Below are 26,780 nucleotides of genomic sequence, written 5' to 3'. Positions count from 1 at the left end.
TTAGAGAAGGGAGTGCCTTTTACATTGCCTGAGGCTTGGAATCCTCCCAACACTGGGTGTGGCTGCCCACTCCTGCTGTTCCTTCTCTCCACCAGGTGCTTATTGAACTCCGGCCTCGAGGGGGGAGGGAGTCCAGCACTAGGAATCGGGAAAAGGGGGAGTCAGATATCCAGAGTCAACTGTGCTGGGGTGGGTATAGCACAGGATCTGTGGGGCCCACGAAATGGTTCTGGCATTGCCAGGATCAGGAGGGCTTCCTGGAGGAGGTGCCATCTAAGTTTCAAGAGGAGAAAAGGAAAAAGGTGCTCCTGGAAGGAGGGACAAGGAGTATGGTCTGGATGGGGGAGTACAGGAGATACAGCTCCAAAAGTCAGGCTGAATGAATCCTGCTGGGCTGAAAGCTCCTCTCTTCCCACCCCTCTTACCTGCCAAAGCCCTGGGACCCAGAGTCACAGATCCCTCCGACCTCAGCCTAGGGCCACCCTATGCAGTTTAGAGGTCCCCTATCAAAGCCCATGTTTCCCCGATATCAGGGAGCACTGGAGCACAGTCAGCAAAGAAGGTGACCATTATGTTTTGTTATCCCCATGCTGCAACTTCTGCCTACAGAGGCAGCGGTGGAAGTACCAGAGCTAGGGTTGGGCCTCCACATAAGCCAGATCTCCTCTGACTCTGATGTCCAGCCCGCAGGGTAGGCCCCAACTCATAACTCCTACTGCCTTGGGCAGGTAGGGTGCAACTCTCTCCTCTGACACCATCCCATCACTGACATCCCAGGGCACGTGCAAGAATAATGGCTTCTGGCCACAGATAGTAGCAGTACCTCTGGGGGGTCCCATGTCTCCCCTCTGGTCTTCCACACATTCTTGGCCTCTCAGGGGCCCTCAAGACCTGTTTAGGAAGCGTCTGAGTGTGTTGCTACTGGTGACAAGGGAAGAAATAAGCCAGGTGGTCCTCAAACCCTCACTGGTGCTGGGCCCCGATCCCTCCTCACTTCAGCCTAGTCGGTCTTGGGGGGGCGGGAAGGGACAGCTCAGGCCTCCTTACCTCTCTCCGGGCCACTCCACGCACACCACCCACACGTCACTGAGAAAAACACGCCCGAGAAGTGTAGGTGACAGGGCTGCGAGGACCTGGAAAATCGGCTTGGCTGAGGGGCTGCCTAGCCCAGGCCTTCGACAGGCCCCGCCCACAGCTCCGCCCCCACACTCTGGCCCCGCCCGCCCCGCCCAGCTCCCTGGGGCCGACTTTGCTCTAAGCCCCGGCTTGGAGCCGCAGAGGGGGTGGCAGGTGAGGCGGCCTCTCTGTTCCCCGGCGGGGAGTGTGTGAGTCCACCTGGTGCCAGGTGCTCAGACCCGAGGGCAGGGGAGGGCTCTGGGCAGCACGGTAGCCCCGGGCAGGGCTCAGCTGCCTGAGGGCTCTCAGGACTGGCTCTCGACGCGGGTCCCAGCCTCGACTTCCCCTTGAGTCTGCTCCGAGCCAGGCGCCGGCCAGCAGGAGTCCCTGCGGGGCCCCCGCTGGGCCTGGATGGAGATTCTCCCGCTGCCCTCCCAGCCCTCGCTGTTACTGCTGCTGCTGGTGCTGGTGCTGCCGCCGCTCCTGACCAGAGGGTCCTGGCAGTGCCCACGCACCACCTTCGCTGCCTTGCGCAATTTTGGCGTGGAGTACGAGGTGCCCAGCTTCTCGGCCGGAGGTCCAGTACAGGCTATAACGACCTACGAGGGCGGCGAGGACGGGAGTGCGGTGTTCGTGGCTACACGCAATCGCCTGTACGTGCTTGGGCCTGGCTTACAGCCAGTAGAGAGCCTGGCCACGGGCCCTGTTGGGGACCCTGGCTGCCAGACATGTGCAGCCTGTGGCCCGGGCCCCCACGGCCCACAGGGAGACACAGATGCACAGGTGCTGGTAATGGAGCCGGCGCTGCCCGCGCTGGTCAGCTGCGGCTCTAGCCTGCATGGCCGCTGCTTCCTGCACGAGCTTGAGCCGGGAGGGACAGCTTTGCACCTGGCACCGCCAATCTGCCTCTTCTCCGCCCACCACAACCAACCCGAGGAATGTCCTGACTGCGTGGCCAGCCCTCTGGGCACTGTTGTGACTGTAGTTGAGCAGGGCCATGCCTCCTACTTCTACGTGGCATCCTCACTGGACGAGACTGTGGCAGCGAGCTTCAGCCCACGCTCAGTGTCCATCCGGCGACTCAAGGCCGATGCCTCTGGATTCGCACCCGGCTTCGCAGCGCTGTCGGTGCTGCCCCAGTACCTCGCTTCCTACCCTATCGAGTACGTGTACAGTTTCCGTGCCGGAGCCTTTGTCTATTTCCTGACCGTGCAGCGGACCAGCGTGACAGCCGCCCCGAGAGCCTTGCACACGCGCCTGGCACGGCTCAACGCTGCTGAGCCCGAGCTGGGAGACTACCGTGAGCTGGTCCTGGACTGCCGATTCGCGCCTAAACGCAGGCGTCGCGGGGCCGCCGAGGGAGGACAGCCCTACCCGGTGCTGAGAGCCGCTCACACCGCTCCGGTGGGCAGGCGGTTGGCCACTGAGCTGAGCATCCGGGAAGGCCAGGAAGTGCTATTTGGAGTCTTCACGGCCAAGAGAGACGGCAGCCCCGGTGTGAATCCCAACTCTGTCGTCTGTGCCTTTCCCATCCACCTGGTGGACACTGTCATCGAGCAGGGTGTGAAGCGCTGCTGTGAGTCTCCTGTCCCCCAGGGCATGCGGCGAGGCCTCGACTTCTTCCAGTCGCATAGTTTTTGCCCCAACCCGGTGAGCAGAAAGAAGGGGCCCTCTCCTGTGAACTGAATGCAGTGAGAAGGGCCGGGAGGAGAAAGGGCAGGAGGGAAGAAGTTTTCTCTTCCACCCAGTTCCTCAGCGCTGGGGGGGGCGGCAGGGTGGAGCGGTGCCCGGGGTGCGGGCATCAGCCAAGCCCAGGCTACCCTGGAGGTCCCCCTCTCAGCCAGGCTAGCCCCTGTTGCTCCTCCATTTTGCTCTTTCACCCTCTCTGGTACCGTGGCCTCTGATTTTTTTAGGTAGTTTCCCAGATTGTGTGAGAACCAGATGGCATCACAACTGTCTTTGGCAGACACATTGCCAAAGTCCGGGTAGAAGGATGGGATCTTCTCCTACCTGCCCAGCACACACACACACCCTCAGGGACATCCACAGAGAAACAGCCCCCCACACGGCTGATGCTAACAGAATCACACAGATACAGCTGCTCACCAACACAGTTTCATTTTCCCTTTGGAAGCACTTGTTTTGTTCGGCTCTCCAAGGAGGGTGGAGCAGGAGTTGTCGGAGAAAGCCCCCACCACACCCCCAATTCAGGGAGCCTCCCGGGCCTTGGAAGGTTGGGGGCTTGTCCGAGAGCTGGCATGGCTTGGGTTTCACTTGTCCCTGATTATTCTCTATGGGGGTTCTCTGTGGGGAGGACCTAGGACACGGAGGCGGCTAGGCTCTAGTAAATTCCAGGAGGCTCACCCCAGTCTTGTGCAAGTAACTATAAACATCTGGGGATGAGTAAAGCCTTAGGAGGGGGTGGTTGGAATTGGTTCACCATGAAGGAGTCCCAGACTTTCTTCCACTGTAGTTGGGGCCCTGCTTCATGTTCCCCTTTTCACCCCAGGCGGGAGGTCTCCCAGCCCACGCTGAACTGGGGGCTCTTTCCAGCAGACCCTACCCAGGTTCTCTCCAGCCATGGTGTCAGGGAGCTGGAGCAGAGACAAACAGGACATTCTTTAAGATGCTGAGGATCAAACCCAAACTGACCCTTTAGAGCCCTTGAAACAGTCCTACCCTAGCTTATAAGAGATTAAGCTAAGGCAATGGGGTGAACACGCATGAGATGAATGGGCTTTCAGTGAGCTCACAGTCACTGCTCATGGAGTCTTTGGTTGCCCTGTGGCCCTGGCCCTTCTGTGCTATTCTCCAATGACTCCTTTCAAGCTCTTATTGATGCCTCAGAGGTGGGAGAACTTACACACAGTGAGGAGTGGGGGATCTCCAGCCTCACTCCCTCAGCTGAGTCCCTCTGGGTTGAGGAGACCTAGGGATGGAGAGCCCTGGGCCTGGGCCTGGGCAGCCCTGCCTGCCCTCCTTTCTTTCCCTCTGGGGAGTCTGAACCTCTCCCTGACTTGGCTAGTGGTCAGTAGGTCAGAAGACATCCAGCCTGAGTTGGCAGTGCCAGGTTCTAGGAGGACTAATCTCAAGATGGCTCCCAAGCTGGCCAGGCCCCTGGGAGGTGTGTGAACCAGCCTATGCTGTGTTTGTCGGGTGACTAGGCACGTAGCCTCCAGGGCACCACCCACTGTGTGCTGATTGTGGCTGGCCTCAGGAAGCCTGTGGGACTCTTATGTGGCACCTGCCCTCTGTGGGTTCAGGTACGGTTTAAGTCTGGAGCACTCACCCTGCTCTGTGTGGCCCTGGACACTTGAGTCATGTTTTCCAGAGCCAAGGGCTCATAGACAAGCCTGGAAACACAGAGCGAAGGCCCTGGAACGCAGAGGCGAGCAGACAGGGGTGTGGCCCTTACCAGGGTAGGGCCTCTTTTCCACCCCTCAGTCTCACCTGTCCCTGAGTCACGCTGAAAACACCTGAATGGCTTCCGGTGAAGGCCAGGCCCCTTTCCCCACCTCAAGTGAAGACAGAGTCCCAGTTCCCACCCACCCAGGCTACAGACAAAGAGTGTGTGGAGTTTCTAGGCCCAGCTCTGCAGCCCCAGGGCTTCTGATCAGCACTGAGGTCTGACCACTAGGTTAAGCATACTTGGTTTGGTGGGAGCCTTGGGCCTAGCAAGGGAAGGTCCTGAGCAGCTAGGCTACTAAGCCCTGCCTACGCTTTGCACTCAGCTCCAGTACCTTGCATTCTTACCTGATCTGACTTCCCAGAAGCTTCCACAGGCCTGCCTTGGGGCTTGAGTGCAGCCCCCAAAACACCTTCTTATTAAGAGCAGGGGAGAGGTGTCTCACAATCCCTGGGGTCTAGCCTTCAGGCCTTGATTTTTCCCTTTTGTACCCTGAAGGGGATACAGGTAGCAGCTGGAGGTGTGGGAAGATCTTTGGAATTTCAGGGAGAAGGACCATGTTACCAGTCCCATACTGGCTCAATTACCTTCAGAGTTTAGCCACTGCAGCTGGAGAGGAAATGCTAGCCCAAGCTAAGTACAGGGCATAATCGGCAGGGGGAGGAAGAGGGCTCTGGTCAAGAGCTCGGACTTCTTACCAGGTTTCTCTCGTGAGAGGGTATAAGACCTTGGACAAGTAATCAAACGCTCTCTGAGCCCATTTCCTTATCTGCAAAATGGGGGTGGTGAAAGCACCCACTTTATAGGTGGTTGTGAGGACAGAATGGTGTTGGGCCTGTAAGACTGTAAGTCAATATCAGAATGAACATGGCAAGTCAGAGCAAGGCACAGGAGAAGCCGGTCTTCTAGCCCGGGCTTTCCTTCCTGGCCTTACTGCCTCTGAGAGGCCCACAGGTGGAAGGCGGCAGGTAACAGGCAGACGTGGGGCCTTATCTAGCTAAGCCAGGTAAGGGATGGAGGTTGGGACTGCTGTGGCCACTGACAGAGGGCCCCAGGGGTCAGTGTGTAGTGATGAGCCCCGATCCCTTCCCTGACCCTCCCCAGCCTGGCCGGGAGGCCCCCAGCCTCAACACCAGCTGCCATCACTTCCCTCTGCTGATCCATGGGAGCCTGTCACGTGTGGACCTCTTCAACGGGCTCTTAGGACCCGTGCAGGTCACTGCACTGCATGTGACACGCCTCGACAACGTCACAGTGGCCCACATGGGCACAGCTGATGGGCGCATCCTGCAGGTAGGACCCCCATCTCCATGGCTCTTTGTCCCTGGGTCCCCATTCCCCATTTCCATTTTGGTCATGGCTAACCTGTCTCAGGTGGAGCTGGCCAGATCTCTCAACTATTTGCTGTATGTGTCAAACTTCTCACTGGGCTGCAGTGGGCAGCCCATGAGACCAGATGTCAGTCGCCTTGGAGACCACCTGTTCTTTGCCTCTGGGGACCAGGTAAGGTGGGACTGGGGTCAGGCCTGGGGCCAAGGTTATGGGAGCATAGCCCCTCCATCCAATCCCAGAAGCACTGACACACAGGTCTCACCACCGGGACCTACAATAACTAGGGCATCTATGGGGTCTGGCCCCCCCCGACTCCTGAGCCACCTGTCTGCCGCTCCAAGGTCTTCCAAGTACCTATCCAGGGCCCCGGCTGCCGTCACTTCCTCACCTGTGGGAGCTGTCTGCGGGCACAGCGTTTCATGGGCTGTGGCTGGTGTGGGGACACGTGTGGCCGGCAGAAGGAGTGTCCTGGCTCCTGGCAACAGGATAATTGCCCACCTGAGCTTACTGAGGTATGGCTTGCTTGGTGGGGCACAGGTGGGATAAGCTGGGCCTGGGGTGGGGCTCAGCGTGTCTTTTTTTTTTTTAATACGATTTCTTCTGTTTTTTTTTTTTTGTTTTTTTTTTGTTTTTTTGTTTTTTTAAGATTTATTTATTTGAGGGGCGGCTGGGTGGCTCAGTCATTAAGCATCTCCCTTCGGCTCAGGGTCCTGGGATCGAGGCCCACTACAGGCTCCCTGCTCAGCAAGGAGCCTGCTTCTCCCTCTCCCTCTCCCCCCACTTGTGTTCCCTCTCTCCCTGTGTCTCCCTCTGTCAAATAAATAAGTAAAATCTTTTAAAAAAAGATTACCATCATAATCATTAAAAAAAAGATTTATTTATTTGAGAGTGTATATATGCACATGAGCAGGGGAGGGGCAGAGGGAAAGAATCTTAAGCAGACTCCCTGCTGAGGGTAGAGCCCAACATGGGGCTCGATCTCACAACCCTGAGATCATAACCTGAGCCAAAATTGAGAGTCTAATGCTTAACCAACTGAGCCACCCAGGCGGGTTGGGGGAGGTGGATCAGCATGTCTTAACCATGATCCTCAGGCCTTGAATGTCCTCCATATTGATAAGAAGTGTATTCTTGCCAGAGGGGATGGCCCGTGTAGAGACTTGGAGGCAGAAAAGTGCCCAAGTGAGGGCTAGGGAGTGACCTAGGGGACTGGAGCGAGGGCAGGCAAGGGGCATGATTGAAAACTCTGGGGAAAGCAGATAGCTGAGAGCCCTGACCCACACAGGGTCTCAGTCTGTCTCCCCCTCTTCAGTTCTACCCACAGAGTGGACCCCGAAGGGGCAGCACAAGGCTGACCCTATGCGGCTCCAACTTCTACCCACACCCTCCTGAGCTGGTACATGAAGGTACCCATCAGGTCACCGTGGGCCAAAGTCCCTGCCGACTGCTGCCCAAGGACAGTTCAAACCCCAGGTATAAACTGGTGTCTGACCTTCCTGTCCCTGACAGGGGTGACCACGCTGCCCCTTCCCTGTGAGACCCTGTCTTCTGCTTACGGGGGGCAAGAAGGTAGGAGGGAAGCTGCAGTGGCTCTGGCTGCTTGGTATCTGAGGAGACATCTCTGTCCCTTCTTGAGCCTGTATATCCCCTACCCATCTGTCGAGTTGTGGAACTGGGCAAGGTTGACCCTGCCTCACCAGTTCCTGCCTACCCTAGAGGAAGGGGAGGAGTGAAGAGACACCATCTTTAGGCCTGGAGGAGACCTGTGATATGTGGCGGGCACATGGCCAAGCCTGTGTGTCCCCTGACTGACCTTGTATTCCCCCGGTGCCCTAGACCAGTGTTCCAGAAAGACTTTGTAGAGGAGCTTGAGTGTGAGGTGGAGCCCTTGGACAAGCAGCTGGCTGGGCCCGCCAATATCAGCCTCACCGTGAGCAACATGTCTCCAGGCAAGCACTTCCGGGTAGATGGCACCTCCACGCTGCAAGGCTTCTCTTTCATGGTGAGGCTACCTTGCCTTGTCTGTGCCCTTGGCCAGCCTGGCAGTACAGGCAGGGAAGGGCTTGGAGTAGAAGGCCTTTTATGTCAAGCTAAGCCATCTCCATACCCTCTTAGGAGCCAGTGCTGAGAGCAGTAAAACCCCTCTTTGGCCCACGGGCAGGGGGCACCCGCCTCACCCTTGAAGGCGAGGGCCTGTCTTTAGGCACCAGTCAGGCTGTGCTGGTCAACGGGACTGAGTGCCCACTGGAACGGTAAGTGCCAACAGGCCAGGGGAAGGGAGGCTACAGTGTCCCACCCCAGGGAGGCTTCACCAGGTGAGACGTGGATCCTGCCCAGGCAGAGAGAGGAGAGATTGGTCCCATGGCCCGTGTAGGGAGCAGGTCCAGGAAGAAGGGTCTGATGCCCCTTCCAGCCCAGAGGTGGTTTGGAGATGGCAAGACAGCCCATCACAGAGTTTATTAGCTCCAACCAAGGCTGTGGGGAACCCGTTCCCACCCTTCCTTTATGGAAGACTTTGTGACCCTGTCTTCAAACACACCCATTGAGTATGGGCAGGTTTTGATGACCAACAGAGGAACTGGGAAGGATTGGTAGACCCTTGGAGAAGGTAGGTCTGGCCTTCAAGGAGGGTGATCCTGAGCCCAATTCTCCCCCCACCCCACTCCCTCATTCTGCAGGGTTAGCGAGGGGCAGCTTTTATGTACCACGCCCCCTGCGGCAGCTACGGCCAGCGTTCCCATTCGCCTGCAGGTAGGGGGCGCTGTGGTTCCTGGCTCCTGGAACTTCCGCTACCTGGAAGACCCCGTTGTGCTGGGCATCAGCCCCAACTGTGGCTACATGTAAGTGGCACCCCCTTGCCCGCTCTGGTCTCTTAGGAATGAGGGAGCCAGCCCGAGAGAGCACCCCAAGCCCATCACACTGCTCTCCTCCACAGAGGCTCCCAGGTCACCGTCCATGGCCAGCATCTGACTTCCGCATGGCGCCTAGTGCTGTCATTCCACGATGGGCTCAGAGCAGTGGAAACCAGTGTGAGTGGGCATGGGCAGCTGACAAGTGGGCACTAGCCTGAGGGAGGAAGGCTGGATGGGTCCTCTAGTTCCAGCTCTACCCTCTGCTGGGCTGAGGAGCCTGGGTTGGCTGGAGGAGGAACACCTGGCCAACCACTCTTGCCTGGGCCCCAGCAGTGTGAGCGGCAGCTCCCGGAGCAGCAGTCGTGCCGCCTGCCTGAATATGTGGTCCGAAGCCCCCAGGGGTGGGTGACAGGGAACCTGAGTGTCCAGGGGGATGGAGCTGCTGGCTTTATACTGCCTGGCTTTCGCTTCCTGCCCCCACCCCATCCACCCAGCACCGACCTGGCCCCACTGAAGCCAGAGGAGCATGCTGTTAAGTTTGAGGTAAGTGTGGAGGGTGGTGGTCAGGGACAGTAGAGGGTTAGGGCTGAAGCCTTGCCTGGAGGAGATGGGGGCACTGGCCAGTCCTCATGACTGTCTCTGCAGTATATTGGGCTGGGCGCTGTGGCTGATTGTGTGGATGTGAACGTGACCATGGATGGTAAGAGCTGCCAACATGAGCTCCGGGGCGATGTGGTCATCTGCCCTCTGCCCCCCTCCCTGCAACTTGACAAGGATGGTGTCCCACTGCAGGTAGGCAGCTCAGCTGGCCCTCCCACAGGAGACGGGGGCCAGGGCTTGCAGGCTGGGCCTGAGCTGCTACCTGCCCCCAGGTCTGCGTGGATCGTGAATGTCACATCTTGGGCAGGGTGGTACGGCCGGGTCCAGAGGGGGTCCCCCAGGGGCTACTCCTCGGTCTCCTGCTGGCCCTTCTCCTGCTTGTGGCTGCGCTGGTTGCTGCACTGATCTTCAGCTACTGGCGGAGGAAACAGCTAGGTGAGCTCTCTGCTCCCCTCCGACTCAGCCTGTAGCCCCAAACCACGGCCTCTCCAAGTCCCTATATCCTCTTTCTTGGAGGTCTGCCCATACCCCTGGGGTACAGGGCAGCTTATAGGAGTTTGGAGGCCGGCCACCAAGGGCTGTCTTTCCACCGGCCTGTCTCTAAACCCAGGTGACCTGGCATCCTTGGACCAGATGGCCGGAGCCGTGCCCCTACCTGTGCTCCGGTCGGGCTCTGACTACAGAAATGGCCTTGGTGAGACAGGGGACAGCACTGAAAGCTGGAGCCACACCCTCTGCTCTATAGGCCCCTCACTCCCTTTCCTCCACAGCAGCCTCTGACGCCGATGGTCTGGATGGTCCGAATTCCACCAGCCGGGACCATAAAGCATCCTCCTCAGACAGTGGGGATGGGTCCTGTGTCCCACTGCTGCGGACGGCATCCATCCAGCTTGGGGACTTGGACTCTGCACTCCTGGCCGAGGTCAAGGATGTACTGATCCCCCATGAGCGGGTGGTCACCCACAGTGACCGAGTCATTGGCAAAGGTGTGGGGGCCAGGACAGGTGGGGCTGGGGCACAGATGGAGTCCTGAGATGGTGTGGGCTCAAGGAACATTTAGGCAGGGCTCTGCTTTGGCCTTCTCCCCAAGCTTTGTGACCTTGGGAATACCACAGAACTTCTCTGAACCTCCATTTGCTCCTCTGTGGAATAGGAATTCATTCTGGCTTCAGTGGATTCTGGGGCAGATCAGGCAGGCACGGGCAGGCGGCAGGCTCTGTCACTGTGTAGCTGCTGCTTGTTTTTAACATCCCATTGGCCCATTGGTGCTCTGGGGTTTCGTTCCCAGCGAGAGGGCGTGGTGTGCACCCTCCAGGCACTGGGGCCCCCTCACCGTCTTCCCTTCACCAGGCCACTTTGGAGTTGTCTATCATGGAGAATACATAGACGAGGACCAGAATCGAATCCACTGTGCCATCAAGTCGCTGAGTCGTAAGTGGGTCCCTGTGTCCGCGGTGCTCCCACCTTGCTGAGTGACCCCGAGCAGAAGACCTCTCTTCTCCATTCCCCCATCTGCCCCGGCCTCTGAGCCTGACTGCAGCCACTCTGCAGGCATCACGGAGGGGCAGGAGGTGGAGGCCTTCCTGCGCGAAGGGCTGCTGATGCGTGGTCTGCGCCACCCGAACGTGCTGGCTCTCATTGGCATCGTGCTGCCCCCGGAAGGGCTGCCCCGTGTGCTGCTGCCCTACATGCGCCACGGAGACCTGCTTCGGTTCATCCGCTCGCCCCAGCGGGTCCGTGCTCGGGTGCCCTGGGCTGCATGGGGGTGGGGGTCAGGAGACATGGGCAAGGGGCTGGGGACGTGCTGTGGGGCCCTTGCTTACGGACCCACCTGTGGCCCCCAGAATCCCACAGTGAAGGACCTTGTCAGCTTCGGCCTTCAGGTGGCCCGCGGCATGGAGTACCTGGCAGAGCAGAAGTTTGTGCACAGGGACCTGGCTGCTCGGAACTGCATGTGAGGGGCCAGGGCGTTCGGGGTGATGCAAGTGGGGGTGGGGCACCTCAGGGGATGGCCCTCCCTCCAGCCCTTGCTGGGTACCCCTGGTCATGTCCTCCCTTCTCTGGCCCTCCATTTTCCTATCTGCCTGGCTCAGGCTTTGACTGGCCACTGTGGCTCTGAAGCTCTGGGAAGGCCTGGAACAGATGGGTTCAGGGCCTGGTGGCGGCTGGTCCTGAGTGTGATTCCCGCCCCTCACCCTCAGGCTGGATGAGTCATTCACTGTCAAGGTGGCTGATTTTGGCCTGGCCCGCGACATCCTGGACAAGGAGTACTACAGTGTTCGGCAGCATCGCCACGCTCGCCTCCCTGTCAAATGGATGGCGCTGGAGAGCCTGCAGACCTACAGATTCACCACCAAGTCTGACGTGGTGAGGCCCCACCTGCCCTAGAGTCCACAAGGCCTCAGGGTCCTGGGGGAGCCCTGGGCCTTGCCCATTTGGCTCCATCTGGTGATCTGAGTCCTGGGAATACCCAGGCTAAGCAGCCCCCACAGGTGGGCACGTCTGCCCACCTCTGGAGTAGGTCTAGGATGGACTCCTCTTGCCAGGGCAACAGGGGCCTGTGAACTCACTGGCTCCTTCCAGACCATACAGGGCCTGCCCAGGCCCAACTCTGGGTAGAGGCTGGTGGTGAGAAGAGACAGAGGGAAGATGCTTGTGAGGTATTGAGGAGTGAGCTCCGACTGATTTCCAGCTGAAGGGCTCTGGGGACCTGGCAGGGGGGCGGGGTACCTGCCCCCAGATTTGAGGGTAAGAGTTGAGTCTCCTTTCCCCTTCCCACAGTGGTCGTTTGGTGTGCTGTTGTGGGAGCTGCTGACACGGGGAGCCCCACCTTACCCCCATATGGACCCTTTCGACCTCACTCAATTCCTGGCCCAGGGTCGGCGCCTGCCCCAGCCTGAGTATTGTCCCAATTCTCTGTGAGTATGCAGGGGTGGAGGTGGGAGGGCGTGGGACCCCAGAGACAAGGGAGGAGCAGGAGACAGAGCTCTTGCCTGGCTCTCTGACTACTCCCCTGGCCGACCCAGAAAGGCGCCTCTCTGGGCCTCAGTTTCCTCGTCTGTGGCCTGTTTCCACCCCCATTTGGGGCTGAGTGCTGGGAGGATATCATGGTTGCCATGGTAACGGTACTCCCCACTCAGAGTCTGGGTTGAGGCCAGTGATTTGATTTCTCAGCACTCCTCTCACCCCACCCCCGCCAAGGGGGCCTGTTTTCCATCTTTTCCATTCACTTAACCTCAAGGAAAGGTTCCATTAGCTCCCACACTAGCCCCCTCCACATCGCCAGATCACAATTTTTCCCTACTGAATATAGTTTCAGATTCCCCGTGCCCAAGGCCTGGTGGCAGCTGCGTTGTCACCGTGCCTGCCCGGGGGTGCTGTGCGAGGGTTCAGCTTCAGGAGCAGTACGCGTGCCTCGCCTGTGCCCAGGCCTCTGTGCTTAGAACAGGAAGAACTGGGTCTGGTTCCCTGACAGAGCCCCTGAGCTGGGGATATGTGTACAGGGGGTTTCTTGGTAGACTGGGGGCCAGGGAAGCAGGAGCCCTGTGATGCAGCAGAGGCAGTAGCCCATCCCATAGGGGCTGCTTGATCTGGGATGACTCTTTGGAGTTTTACAAAATTTATATCAAGGGGCTGGGTCCCTAGACTAGACATTAATAAGTCGCTGGTCACACTGAGAGTTTGGGGAATTCAGCTCTTTTCTGCCTGGGGCACTTCCTAGGGAGGGCTCCAGGCAAGAGCCGGCAGCCATCACTAGGGGAAGAGAGGGGGATCTGGGTGGACTGTCACAGCACCCACTAGACCAGGCCAAGTTACTTCTCCTCTCGAGGCCTGTTTCCTCATCTGCAAAGTTGAGGGATGAGGACAGTACCACCCTCAGAGTCTGAGAATTAGATTATTGTGTGTAGGGCACTTAGTGTCATTAAGGTAGGCATGGCATTTCCAAGATAAAGAGGCACAGATTAGGATCCACCACCAGGCAAACCCAGAGAGACACTGATTGGGAATCACGGGGCCACTGGCACCACCCCCCACGTCTATGGCTCAGGACTTTGAATCTCCATGTCACTGGATACGGGCTTCCTTCCTAAAAGACCTAAGATGGGACTGTGATAGCTTGTGAGCTGCACTCTAAGCTAAGCCCCTTACGGGCATCCTTCCACCCTCTGGCCCAACAGCTCTGTGATCAGGGCAGGAACCTGAGGCAGGGAGAGCCTAAGGAGCTTGCCTGAGATCACATAGTTCAGGTCACAGGGCACAGGAGTCCAAGCTCTAACCTTTGGGGCAGCTGGATCTCTGCCACGTGGGGAAGCAGGACTGGGACAGCAACGGCAATGCTGAGAACAGGTCGCTCCTGCCTGGGCCACACTCTGCACTACACCTCCAGCCACCTGTTGTCTGTCCTCTCTCTGTGTGGCCTGCCAGGGGATTCAGAGCGGGTGGGCAGCCCAGAATCTTGGGCTGGGGATGCGTCCTGACTCTGACGTACCCCTCTCCCCGCAGGTATGCCGTGATGCTCCGCTGCTGGGCGGCTGACCCTGCAGTAAGACCCACGTTCACAGTGCTGGTGGAGGAAGTAGAGCACGTGGCAGCCAGGCTGCTCGGGGACCACTATGTGCAGCTGCCTGCAGCCTACGTGAACCTGGGTGCTAGTACCTCAGATGAGCCAGCAAGCTCCCAGAACAGTCACAGACCACGCCCGTGCACAGGCGCACAGCTCGGCCCCGGCCTCTCTCAGAGCCCCCACAGCCCACGTGACCTCAGCTCTAGGCAGGCCCTAGGGATAGGACCTGCCTAGCCCCCAGGGAGTTCATCCCAAACTGCCACTGGGCCATGCCAGGCCTGGGGCAGCCCAAGCCGGCCTCTGTCCTGTCCCTGCCCCTGAACCTTCAGGGGCGACCTGAGGGAGCAGGGCCCCTTGGCCCTTCACTCCACAGAGGGAGCAGTGGCGTGATCCTCAATGCAATGAGTATTTATGGGGTACCCAGCATGTGCTCGACCTGCTGGGCACAGGGGACTCAATGGTGACCATACAGGCACTGGCTCTTGAACTAGTAAACGGCCAAACGGATATTCAAGTGCAAAGTGTAGTCAATGCTTTGAAAGAAAGACAGGCTGCTTTGAGGGAATGGAGGGCAGCTTTAGAGAGAGAAGAGAGGTGAGGGAAGCCTCCCTGGGAGGTGACATTTCTGCTAAGGCCCTGTCAGGTGGGAACTGTGCCAGAAACAGAGGTGGGGGAAGAGAGTTTTGGGGAAAGTGAGTGGCACATACAAAGACTCCTAGGCTGGAAAGGCGTAGGGTCAGCAAGAAGGCTCCAGAGAACGGGAAGGGTAGGGCAAGGCCCCAATCCAGGTTACAGGGCCCTGGAGACTTCTTCACGGAACCAAGAGAGGTGGGGTTGAATACCCAGGCGTGCTGCAGCCAGAATGGCTTCTCCCCTTGCCCAGCTCAAGTCTGTCCCTTCCTAGCCCTTCTCAGGGCTCCCTGCCCCCCTTGCAGCTCTCCCACCGCCCCAAACACACTGTCAGGGTGTGAAGACCCGCTCCCCCGCCCCGCCCAAATCCTGCCAGCATTGCCCTTGTGGCCTTAAGAGAGATGAACGGCAGCAAGGCCTCAGCTCCACACTTTCAAGGCACCAGGTTCAAGATGCTAGACTGCCCAGGCTATTTATACTCATCAAGGCCACCGCACAATAGCCACTGGAGGGGAAGACTCCCCTGGAGAGCAAGAACAGCTCCTCCCCCACACCCTGGATGCTAAAGGGGGCAGCTGGAATGCCAGGGACTGGGCCCAGGGCAGGCATGGCGGTCGTTCCTCTGTCTTGCTCAGGACACCTGTGGCCTCCATCCTGCCAGTTGGGAGACCCCAGCTCACCCTAAGGGGAGTAAGCTCCCTCTTCCATGAGTTACCAGCTCTTTGCCCTGTCACTCGTGGAACCCTGGGTTTGGAGCAAGAGCTCCCTGGTAAATGGGGGGGGGGGGCGTTCCTTGGAACTGGAGCTGCCCAGCTGTTCTCTACCTATCGTGCTGCCTACTCTGCCACCTCGGGCCAAAGGAGGCCCTGCTATGGGGAGCCTAAGGACCCTGAGGACATGTGGGTAAAGCTTAAAAGGAGGCTCTTTGCTGAAGCACAGGTTTCCAAAGACCAGGGGTCTATGATCTGGAGAGGTAGAGATGCACTCTGCCTGTTTACCTCTGTACCCCTGACCCCCACTCGGACCTAGAGGAGGTTTTGTAGCCTTGTGTGCTCAGCCAGAGACCTCTAGAGGGTCCGTGTGTGTGTGTGTGTGTGTGTGTGTGTGTGTGTGTAGGGGGAATCAGTTGTGTCACCCCTGAGGTTGGAAGAGGGATGAGTGGAATGTCCTAGAGTATCCCGACAGCTGTAGTCCCCATACTAGTTAGAAAGGACTGTCTCCACCACTCCAGCTTGGAGTCCTCTTACCCTGACCTCATGCTGGGGATCTGAAGAGCTCCCCACCGTGGGTGGGGAGTGAGGAGAAGGCCCAGGGGCCTCTCTGAAGCTGGACGGAGGCTCCTTCCCCGCCGAGTCTCTGAAGTTCCTGGACCACTGGCTCGTCTGCTCATAAGAGAGGGGTCTGTGCCTGGGAGGGGAGCTTAGCAGGAGAGGGTTCTCAGAGAAGGTAGAAAGAGGACAGATCAGGAGGGTCAGCTTTCCCCTGCAGCCAGAATACCAGGCTTTGGACGTATTTCTGAGCCAAGGGCCTCCGACTCCAGGATTCTCCAGAGAGGGGCCCCTGTTAAGCAGGTGCTTGGGCCCCTGGATCATGGCCCAGCTGCACCTTCTCCCCCCAGTGCTGCAGCCCCCAAGCTCTGAGCTCCATCCTCACAGCCACCTGAGTGGTCCCAAGTCCAGCTGGAGTATCAGGAACTGGAATTGCTTCAGGGTTTCAAATTCCTGACGGGGCCACCAGGGAGAAGAGGAAGGGGGGTTAGTTCAAGGTCCCCAGACGCGCTGGGAGAACTAGATTTCTGAGTGGCTTCCAGGGCCAGGGAAGGCTGAGTTGCCTTTCCCCTGGGAGAGGTCTGAATAGTATGTCAGACATGGTGGGTGGCCAGTGCAAGGGGAAGGTTGCTGGTGGCCATGGTAGGTCTCGGCCTACCCCTAGAGTGGGATGGGGTGAGCAGAAGTTTCTCCTGGGGCTTTGGGAGTCCAGCCTTCTATCATGAGCTGTGGAGGACAGGTACCAGTTCCCCTGCCTCATCCTGCTCTCTTGCAGCCCCATTGGGGCTGGGGGCAAACAGGTGCCAGTAAAGGTCTGAGGGAGGCCAGGATGGGAGCTGGGGCCAAGGAAGCTGCAGATGACTCACCGCCTCCTGACTGCCCACTGGTGTCACTGTTGTCTGGCACCTGGAGAGCAGACATGGGGCTGACCGACCTGCTTTGATGGGGGCCCAAGAATCTGGTCTGAGATCCTCCTTATGCCTCCATCCCAGCCTTTCAGAGAATTTTCCCAGGGATCCCAAGGCCCTCTGGGGTCTCATCTGAGAGGGTCACACCTGAGAGCTCCAGATATAGCCCCATTTCAAACCTTGGGATCTTCTGGGACCCTGGCCTCCCCAGTCACTCCCTCAGTGCAGCCCATGAGGCCCACCAATGGTGCTACTTTACAAATTAACTCCCTTTACCTATGGGAGAGAGGAGGAACCCCCCAGTGCCAGGGTGGGGTGGGGGGATGTTGGCGTTGTTGGGAGTGTCAGAGGCTCAGAGAGGCCCAGGCTTCATCTCACACTTATTGCTCCTACCTGGGGAGAAGCAGCCCCAGGGATCCGTAGCTGAGCATGGAGCCCCCCACCAGGCTCTGCTGAAGAACATTGTTTACTCCCTGCTGGGCTGGAGAGCTCCCCTCTGTGAAGACTCCAGGCTCTGAGCATCTCCTTACTCCAAGCCTCTGCTCTGCCCCCGTGAGGGTCCAACCAGCCCAAACGTGGAGCTCCACCAGCCCAGAGGAGTGGGGCTGACTCCGTGAAGTGCCCCTAGCTTTCCCCACCTGGTACAGAAGGGCCGGCTAAGCCCCGTTCTCTCCTGCCAATCTTCTCGGGTTTGTTCCAGCCAGGGTTTTTAACTCAATGAGTGTAGATGTAAGAGGAGCCTGGGCAGCTGTGACATTCACATCCAGCTATGGTAGCTTCCTGGGTGGGCTGGGTTCTTCAGGCTTAAGGATGGTGACCTGGAGCCATGACCTTCACACTTGGTCCACCGCTGGTAGGAATTCTTGGCCCAAAGCTTGGCAGGAGTTGCCCAGCTGTTGGCAGAGTTTGCCTGACCCTGCTCAGTCCATGGGTGGGCACCTGGATCCCAGCCCCCTCACACTGATGTCCACAGACCCCCTTAGAAATGACTGTTTCTCGTGACCCCGCAGCCCCATCAGTCCACCCAGGATAGGAGCTCACAGCTCCAGGCTCTGTAAGGGAGGGTGGTTCCACTCCTGAGCCTCCCCACAGCCTCTGCATCTTGTTCTCTATTCCCTCAATGCTCTGAGCACCTTCTGTCCCTGGTTCCAGGACATTCCGGCTAAGCCTAGCAGGGACGGTCACACTGCCCTGTAGAGGGAGGTCCCCAGATCACAGTCCTCTTGCAGGATGAGAATCCCAATCTGGTACTGTGCCCTGCCATTGCCACTCATTCCCCTGCCACTTCTGCTCCACCCATCTGCCAGCCTTGACCTTCTCAGGGAAACAGAGGCACTTATGGCCCTGACAACCACTTGCTGGGCCCGTGACAAGATGCCCCAGTATTTGGCCCTCACCGGTCTATTGCTCAGCAGAAGCTCAGATGCAGGGCCCATGGTGGTTCTTATTTTGAACTCAGGTGGTAGGAGCTGAGGGAGGTTGCTGCATCCTTGGGGCTCAGCAAGGACAGAGGCAGAGGGAGCACACGAGGGTCCCAATGCCAGGGGCATCCTTGCCTCCTCTCCTCCATTCCCTCTCCCATTGGTTTAGCTACCTGCACACTTGTGGTCAGTCTTGGACTGGGCACTGGGGATCTGGAAATGTATCAGGAAAGGCAGGGGACTCAGAGCAGCTGGCAGCCAAGATCCCAAGATCCCAGGATCTTCAGTCAGCTGGGAAGCCAGTGTTCATTCTCTCATGTCACAAGCCCCACCTGTGCAGCCTGGACCATAGAGACTGAGACACCCCCAAGGAGTCCACTCCACCCCTGGACCGCACGGTAATCCCAGCTGCAGCCAGGCATCAGTCCTGCTGACCTGTTCCTCCCAGCTGGGGAGCCACCTTTTCGAAGGGGGAAAAGAATCCTTTGGGCAGCCCCAGTCACCCTTCCCACATGACTCCGTACCCACGGGCTCTGACCCAGCCACCTGTTGTTAAAGTTGCCCCCACCCTCCACGGGGCCTGAGTTCTTCAAGGACCCTGAGGGAGGGCTGATCTCAGCTTCTCTCTGCAGATGTGATCAGAGGTCTCTTCCCGATAGTCATGGAATGATGCGCACTTCTGGCAGCACTTGCTCTGCCCCCCTGAGGCTGGATCCTGGCTGGGGGGCTGCTCCCAGGGAAGGCCGAAGAGCTGGCCTCAGCCCCGGAGCAGTCCGGGCATCTGTGCTATGGCCCTCCCTCCGGGCTGGTGCGGCTGGCCATCTTTCACGCAGAGTTACGTAAGCTTGAGTCAATTGGAGCTCGGAGCAGTTCATTGTGGGCTATTTTTAAGCTGTAACATATCACAGCAGAGGGGTCAGTGCACCACGGCTGGCAGGGAAGGTTGTTTAAACATCTGTTATTTAAATTTCCTATGCCTTAGAGCTCAAAAGCCACATCCTCCTGGCACTCCTGGATCTACATTCCACATTCCTGATTAGGAGTAGACTATCACCCCATGTCCCACCAAGGGCCCTCCTGGGCCCTCCTGGGGCTGGAGTTCTCTGCACCCTGGCTGTCTTCCCTTCCGGGGTCAGGCAGGGAGACCAGGGAGGAGGAGGGGTCCGAGGCCTCTCTGGAATGGGTGTGCCCTGGCCAGGAAAGGCTTCAGGGAAGCAGGATGTTAGCGCTCACAGGTCACTTGGAGAGCCCCAGGGAGGAGGGTCAGGAGTGGGAAACTCAGACCAGTCTGTGGAGCCAGGAGACCAAGGGTGCCTCCTTTCTCCCAGGTGACCTTGGTTTCCCATTAGCACCCCGAGAAGGCTAGATCACAACATCCTTTTAGGTCTTTTCAGAAGCCTGCCTTTACCTGGTCTGTGCTCCTACCCAGAATGCCCTCCCTAAAGATCTAAATGCTACCTGTCTGCACCCTCTGGGGTCTGGGGCAGGACGGCTGGTGTATGAACCCCTGAACACCGGGCACGACTTCTGGGGAAACTGGCCTTGCTTTTCACTCCATTACCAAGTGGTTGCCTCCACTGGGAGCCCTTTTTGGCTCCTTTTGATCCTAGATTTTTGGAGAGTCTTCCCAGGGCCCTGAGAGGGGAAGACAGGTAGACTGGAAGAGTACAGGGCCGAGGATTTGACAGAGCTGTTTCCTGAGAACACAAAAAAGCCAAAAATACAGGAGCATTGGAGAATCAGGTCTGGGAGACCTGGCTGGTCCTGAAGTCTTCCCTCTCCTCTTGATGCCCTTCTGGCCCACCACCCTCAAGACATCCGAGGGAGGAGGGTTCTAGCCTGATCCACAAGAAAGAATGGTTTCTTGGGGTGCCCTGACTCCATCTCCTGAAGCCTGACCCTCTCCACAGGGGTCAGGGCCTTTCCCCGAAGCCTGCTCAGAGGGGGCCAGGTGAGGGGTGACAGGAGGCAATGTCGGGACCTGCCCTCACATAGGAGACTCCTTCTGTCCTTGCCCTAAGACTGGGCTTCTTCCAGTTCTTCTGGGTCCTTCCATTGCGGAGAACCCTCAGCCTGGGGAATGGGCTCAGCCCTGGGGAGGGGCTCTCCAGTTTGCCATGGCAACATGTTGGCCCTCCTCACTTTCCAGAATCAGAAATAGAATTGGTTGCCCTTCTTCGTGGTGAGAGACTGTTTAAAAACATGTAGGGGGGAGGGGTACCGTGGCAATGTCCCCGCCTGAACCCTGGGGGCTCGGCAGAAGGGGGCTAGCTTGGGAGCCTCTCTGGCCACCCTCCTGGGCCTCCTCTTACCTGGATGAAATGCAGTGGGCTTTGGCCAGGCAAGAATTCTGAGGACAAAGGACTCAGCCTGGTTCAGCTGGGTGTATAACTGGCCCCTATTTCTGCACTCCTCTCCTGGGAGGACATTGGCTTTGACGTGCCCACAGGGAAAACGCCCCTCCCAGGTTCCAGCCACCTGCTAAGCTATTGGGAGGAGGAGATGGTTCATGTGGGACACGGCTTTCGTGGGGGCTTGGGGCTGCAGCACTCAGAAGGGAGGCATATTGGCTCCCTTCCAGTAGGGTCCCTGCCTGCCAGCCTGGGCATGGGATCCAGTGGTGGGACATAGAATTCTGAAGTGTAGGTCCGAAGCCTGGTGGCCAGCCTGGCTGCAGAGTCTGGCTCTACCACTCATTTTGCTGAGCTCTCTGTGAGTTCTCTCTCTTCTCTGTGCCTTGATTTCCTCATTTGTTAAATAGGGATGATAGTGCCTGGCTCATTCAGTCACTGTGAGGCTGGGTTACCAGTGCTCAGCACTGCCCAGGCTTGCAGGAAGAACCCAATCAAATCAGTTATTGTTTTTATAACAGGCGTTTGCTTGGTGGTGGGGGGGGAGAACTTCCTCCTCTCTCAGGACTGCTTTCTCTTGGGGGGTGTGGGGGGAAGCCTTCATGAGCCACACCCTTTAGCTGGCTCTGCTCCCTTCCCAGAGGACACCTGGAGGGGATCTCTCAGGTCAGTTGTTCACAAAGCTCCTAACCCTGGGAAGGATGCCCCACTTCTTTAGGAGATGGAGTATGGCTGAGGGGCGCCCCCCTCCCTGCCTCCCCAGCCCTCCCAGGTGCAGACTGGCTCTAGAGGCCGCCACTATCACCTCTGTTGTGGGGGAAGAAATCTGTTTGGTCGGGGTCAGAGGTGAATGGAATAGCATTCAGCAAGGATGTGCATACACAGGAACACAGAGGCGTGCCACAGACCCCTCCACTTGGCCACCTTCCTGGGCCATAATGTAGGATGAGCAGTAACATCCCGAGAAATCTGTCGCCAAGCTTAACTGAAGGCAGCATCTGGGGGAGAGGGAGGGGACCCAGGGGGCCCGAACAGGGCTGAGTCAGGCTTTGCCCAGTGCCTGTCAGGAAGGTGCAGATGCTGCACAGTGCCAGCTGTGGTCCCTGGTCACATCGTTTCACACCCCACGGCCAACTGTAAGCACTATTTTTAACCTTTGTGAAAACACCGCTTTGGAGGACAAGCCGATAGCTGCATTCTCCACAAACCTGTTTCCTGGGCAGAAAAACTGAGGCCTGAAGGGACACAGGCCTGGGGACTAGACCAAAGAGGCTCAGAGCTCACAGCTGGCAGGAGGGAAGAGGGCTGACCCCGCCCCCCAGGTCAAAACCTTGTGGTAAGGGGTGGGTCCCCAGACTGCTGCCTAGGCCTGTCTTCTATGGCTGTCAGGCACGACTAGGCCTGGGCTGGTGGTCTAGACAGGTCTCACCCTTCTCTGGCCTATGTTTACCCATCTAAGAAAGGGAGGGTGGGAGTTCTACCCAGTCTAATAAGTTTACATTTCCTATGTGCCTACCCTATGTCCAGTCCTGTGTCCAACTTGTCCACACTGTATACACAGCTATGCCCACTGTGTGCCCAGTCCTGCACCAACCATATCCGCACTCCATAACCATCCCTCTGCTCACTGTGTCCCTACTATGCCCCATCTGTATGTAATTGCCACTTGGCAGGCCCTGTGTCCACTGTGGCCTAGCCCTATGCTAAGTGCTCTGCCCCCCCACCCCCTCCCCCAGCCAAGGGGAAGTTGACACAATGTGACAAGATCTAGAACATTCTGATTTGAGGATTCTGAGCAAAGGCCCCACCCCCGCCCCTCTTGCCCCCATAGCCACCTCTGTGGGCTACTGGTTCTAGGCTTCAAGGACATGTGGCTCTGGGGAGGGGGCTCTATGAGGCACAGGCAGAGGAGAGCCATCTGGAGTAGAAAGACTGCCAAGGAGCTGCTGTCCCTGGAGCGGGAGCCAGGGAACATGGGGGAGAAGAGCACGGGCCTGAGCTGAGCCCCTCACCCTCTTCTGTCTCCCAGGACTGAGTGGTAAAGGGGCTTTGATCCCCCAAGGGGTCTTGTGTCACATTCTTGGAACTCATCTCTGGGTCAGGGCTAAAGTCTCAAGCTGCCACATAAGAGAGGAGAAAGAACCAAGTCTGGCATCTGAGGTAGACCAGGAATCCAGGTCTTCCCTGCTTACCTTTCCATTTTGGCCTCTCCCAGCCACTCCCAGACCCTGCCACAAGGAGCACCACCCTCACTCCACAACTGGCCTGGGTAGAGAGTAGTTAGTCCCCTGGCTGGCCTAGGGTTAGCAGACTTCACCAGAGTCCCTGGGCATTTCTGTTTCCCAAGGTTCCCTAGGGCAGGCCCCATTCCTCAGGGGGGTGGGGCCCCTGGTTTCCCACACTCTGTCACCCCCCACCAGGTCACTGGGGGCTGTGATGTGTGGGGTTGCCATGACAACGAAGTGGGGGCAGGGCACCTAGGGCATGGAGCAAGACTATGGAAGTCACCAAGAAGGTGGGGGGCCCTGATCCACCGGGCCCCCAAGGCCACCCCTCGGCCAGCAGCCAGCAGCCAGGGGGTGGCCTCAGAAGGTCTGAGGGACCATGGATAAACTCAGGATCTGTGTACTTCAGGCAGGGGTTGTCCTTGTCCCCTGAGGCCATCACTGATAGGACCTGCGGCCCTGCCTCCCAGGCCCATGCCCCTGACCTTGTTCACCAGCTACACCAGGATCCTGCTGACATTGGCTCCCAGTGTGTCTGTGAGAGGGCCTCCCAAGATGCCCCAAGGCCCCCCTCTACTAGCCCGTTTCCAAGCTCCATCGTGGGAACCCCAACGCATCTCATCATGGAGAACAGGACCCTGGCCCTCCCTGTGTGCACACACAGTGACAGCACCAGTGACACGGTCCAGCATGGATTCTGCCGCTTCCGGGTTCAGGCGCAGGTTGCACGGCGGGGCAAAGCTCCCGCTAAAGTCCTGGTAGGCTGGGGCAAAGGCCCCTGTAGCCCTGACCAGGTAGCCCCCTTGGGCAGCAGGAAGAGCAGGTGGCTACCCTATCTCCTTTCAGGGGACGAGGACTCAGCTGCAGGCCAAGATCCTCTTCTGGCTCCAGGCCAAGGTCAGGGCCAGGACAAGTGCCCATGTCCGGCCCAGACTCCTCCAACTCCAACTCAGGCAAATGCTCTAGCTGTGGCTCCAACTCCAATGCCAGAAGTAGTTGAAACTTACACCTGCATCTCTGGCCACTTGACAGACACCACTATTACAACCAATGGCTTGTCCCAAGACCTCCTTCCCAGCAAGAGTGACAACCAGTGGCCAGTCCTCTTGGAGTCTTCCAAAGTGGTCTCATCCCTCCAGGACAAAGTGGATTTTGGTTTTCAGAAGGAGCCTCCCAACCAAATGCCTCCTCCAAATGAGTCCTCAGACCATGTCCAGGAGGTCAAGGCTGCCAGAACACAGGTGTTATCCAACCTGCCTGAGAACCCAGTGGAGAAGCCCCCGGTTTGTACCTCTAGGCCAGGCAGCCCAACACCAGGCTCAGGGCCCCCAGGGACCCCTAAGTCCCAGAGGAATAGCCAGGAGAACTGCAGCTCTCAGCCAGACCAGCAGCCTCTCAACATTTGCAACAATACCTACTCCAATGTGCCCCAGTCTGCCTACCCAGACTCCTGCCACAAGCAGTCACCTGTCCAGTCTCCCGGGGAAGCCAACCAGATTCCCCCCTCCACTGCCCCTACTTGCCAACTCCAGAACGCTGTGGAAGACCGTGTGCTGGTGTTCGATATGGCCACGGGGAACACCAGGATGGGGCTGCTGTGCCATGACCCCACGGGTTCACGGGCAGTGCTGCTGGGTGTCATGCCCAACCACCCATCTGTCTATGTTCCCGAAAATGTGTTGTCTGCTCCACCATTAGGCATGCCCATCCTTTCCCCTGACAACAATCGCCCCGACTTCTGGTCCACCTCGCCCATGCTGTCCAGCCCTGCGCCCTCCAGCCTCTCAGCTGGAAGCTACCGAGAGGTGGCCCTGGTTTCCAAGGAGGGCAGGCTCAACTTGGAGTTGCGGGACTCCCCAGGTACTGAGACACCCATCAGGGTGTTCACTCGGTCCGTTCCACTGGGGATGCCCCTCCAATTCGGTGAGAGGAGATTGAGCCATGTTCACGATCCGGGCTGCTCCAAACCTGATGCAGAAAAAAATGAAACTAGTCATACCATCTGGAAGCTGGACCGCTCCAGGATGCAGGACACCTCCACGGTTCAGCCCAAGAAACTGCAGTGGATGATCTCAGAGCAGCCCGCAGAGCCTGCTCCTCAGGCCCCAACCCAGGAGGTGTCCAGACCGCTGCTTCAGGAGGATATAGGCAAACATGACCAGAAAGAGGTCCTTACCACTCACCCTGACAACCTTGGGGCTGAGGGTGCTGGGCAGGCCTTCCCCAGCGGTCAGCTGCCTCTAACTGAACAGCATCCCCTTTCTGGACAGCCCCCTCCAATTTGTCAGCCTCCTCCTGCTGAGCAGTGCTCCCTCACCAGGCAGACCCACTTTTCTGGACAGCCACTCCTGGCCAAGCAGCCTCCCTCCCCCAGGCAACTCCCCCTTTCCGGTCAGGTCCCTGTCACTGGAACCTCTCTTGCCAGGCAGATTTCTCTCACTGGGCAGCCTCCCTTTTCCCAAGAACCCCCCATTTCCAAAGAGCCCATCATCCCAGGAAGGCCCCCCATCACCAGGGAGACTGGCCAGGCCTCCACCTTGTGCCAGGAAGGGGAGCCCTTGAGCTTGCCAGCCCATGTGGGGGTGCTTCAGGTGCCCCTGGCCCCCGAGGAGACCTGTGTCTACATGAGCAGGGACAAGGTCGGCATCAGAGCTGCTGAAAGCTCCAGCACACATCGGGTGCCATCCTGGCAACCCGGAAGCCCCCCCAGCACCCAGGGGGAGCAGTTTTCCCTGGTCACATTCTCCACACCTGGCACTGGCTACAAGGTCCTGCCCGTGGCCATGGTGGGCACCGAGCCACAGGGTCCCCGGTTCAAGCTGACACCCGAGGACATCTCACACCCATCAGTGCTTCCACACCTTGGCCTGCTCCGTGGGGCCTGCTACGAGCTGGTGCCCACGGCAGGTACTCTGTCAGTGCAGTCCCCGCTGCTCTGCCGTCACTCGCTGGGCCCCTACCAGGACATGGCAGCGGTGGTGATTGACACGGGCACCGGCTTCACTAAGTGCGGACTGGCTGGGGAGGACCACATCCTCAGCGTGGTGCCCTCACGTGTCCAGCTGCTGCAGCACCCGGCCCAGGATGAGCCCCGGTACACGGTGCCCGAGAACCAGGAGGCCTCCTATTCGGTGCTGAATCGAGGCGTGGTCTCCGACTGGGATGCCCTGGAGGTGCTGTGGCAGCACCTGTTTTACTGCAGGCTGGGCGTGCGGCCGGAGGAGCTGGCGGTGCTTGTGGCCGACTCGCCCATCTCGCCGCGCACCAACCGAGAGAAGGTGGCTGAGATACTCTTCGAGCGCTTCCACGTGCCGGCCATGCAGACAGTGCACCAGGCCCTGCTGGCGCTCTACGCCTACGGGCGCACCACCGGGCTGGTGCTGGGCAGCGGCCACGGCACGTCCTATGTGGCGCCTATCCTCACTGGGGATCTGGCCCCCCTTGACACCTACCGGCTGGATGTGGCTGGGGCTGACCTCACTGAATATTTGGCTCAGCTGCTGCTGGCGGGGGGCCACTCACCGCCCAAGGTGGGGCTGGTCAACCAGATTAAAGAGTCCTGCTGCTACGTGGCCATGAACATGACAGCTGAGGTGGCCCGCACCCAGACCCAAGCCCGGGTGGACTTCGTGCTTCCAGACAAGCATGTCATCACCCTGGGCTCCGAGCGTTTCTGCTGCCCTGAGGCCCTCTTCCAGCCCAGTCTGCTGGGCCTCAACCAGCCTGGCCTCCCGCAGTTGGCCCTCCTGAGCATCAGCCGGCTGGAGGCCAAGCAGCAGGAGGAGCTGCTGGCCAATGTGGTGCTGGACGGCGGCAGCACCCTGATCAATGGCTTTCCCGAGCGCCTGCGGCAGGAGCTGGGCCCCCGAGCCACTGTGCTGGGCTCTCCCCATCGCGCTGTCGCTGCTTGGCTTGGAGGCTCCATCATGGCGTCCCGGGACTCCTTCCAGAGCCTGTGGCTCAGCCGCCGTGAGTACGAGGAGGAGGGCCCGTGGGCCATCTACAAGTACCATCTGTGAGCGCATAAAAGTTCTCGTTCTGCTGACTTGGAGCACTGTGGTGTGTTTTAGACACAGGGTGGTGTGGGGAAGGGCAGAGAGGCCGGTT

General features: G+C 58.6%; 2 protein-coding genes across 2 annotated transcripts; both read left to right on the top strand.

Annotated features, from left to right (window-relative positions):
- The first annotated feature begins 1,527 nt into the window (after positions 1-1,527).
- On the top strand, positions 1,528-14,064 carry LOC111144187 (macrophage stimulating 1 receptor). Its single transcript, XM_022498382.1, is given in 21 exon segments — positions 1,528-2,766; positions 5,627-5,815; positions 5,897-6,025; positions 6,196-6,366; positions 7,167-7,327; positions 7,691-7,856; positions 7,970-8,106; positions 8,533-8,694; positions 8,790-8,883; positions 9,040-9,249; positions 9,352-9,498; positions 9,579-9,741; positions 9,863-10,000; positions 10,077-10,292; positions 10,657-10,737; positions 10,858-11,039; positions 11,151-11,260; positions 11,508-11,673; positions 12,088-12,224; positions 13,810-13,970; positions 13,973-14,064. Coding segments are annotated over 21 exon segments (4,251 nt in total).
- An 8,881-nt stretch (positions 14,065-22,945) lies between these two features.
- On the top strand, positions 22,946-26,716 carry LOC111143948. Its single transcript, XM_022497984.1, has 2 exons — positions 22,946-24,902; positions 25,137-26,716. The coding sequence occupies exons 1-2, from the start codon at positions 22,946-22,948 to the stop codon at positions 26,690-26,692; spliced, it is 3,513 nt and encodes a 1,170-aa protein (XP_022353692.1). The 3' UTR covers positions 26,693-26,716.
- Positions 26,717-26,780: the final 64 nt, after the last annotated feature.

Source organism: Enhydra lutris, unplaced genomic scaffold, assembly GCF_002288905.1.
Source record: "Enhydra lutris kenyoni isolate GAN:26980312 unplaced genomic scaffold, ASM228890v2 scaffoldscaffold10, whole genome shotgun sequence".
NCBI lineage: Eukaryota > Metazoa > Chordata > Mammalia > Carnivora > Mustelidae > Enhydra > Enhydra lutris.
This window is presented reverse-complemented; position numbering and strand designations above follow the sequence as displayed.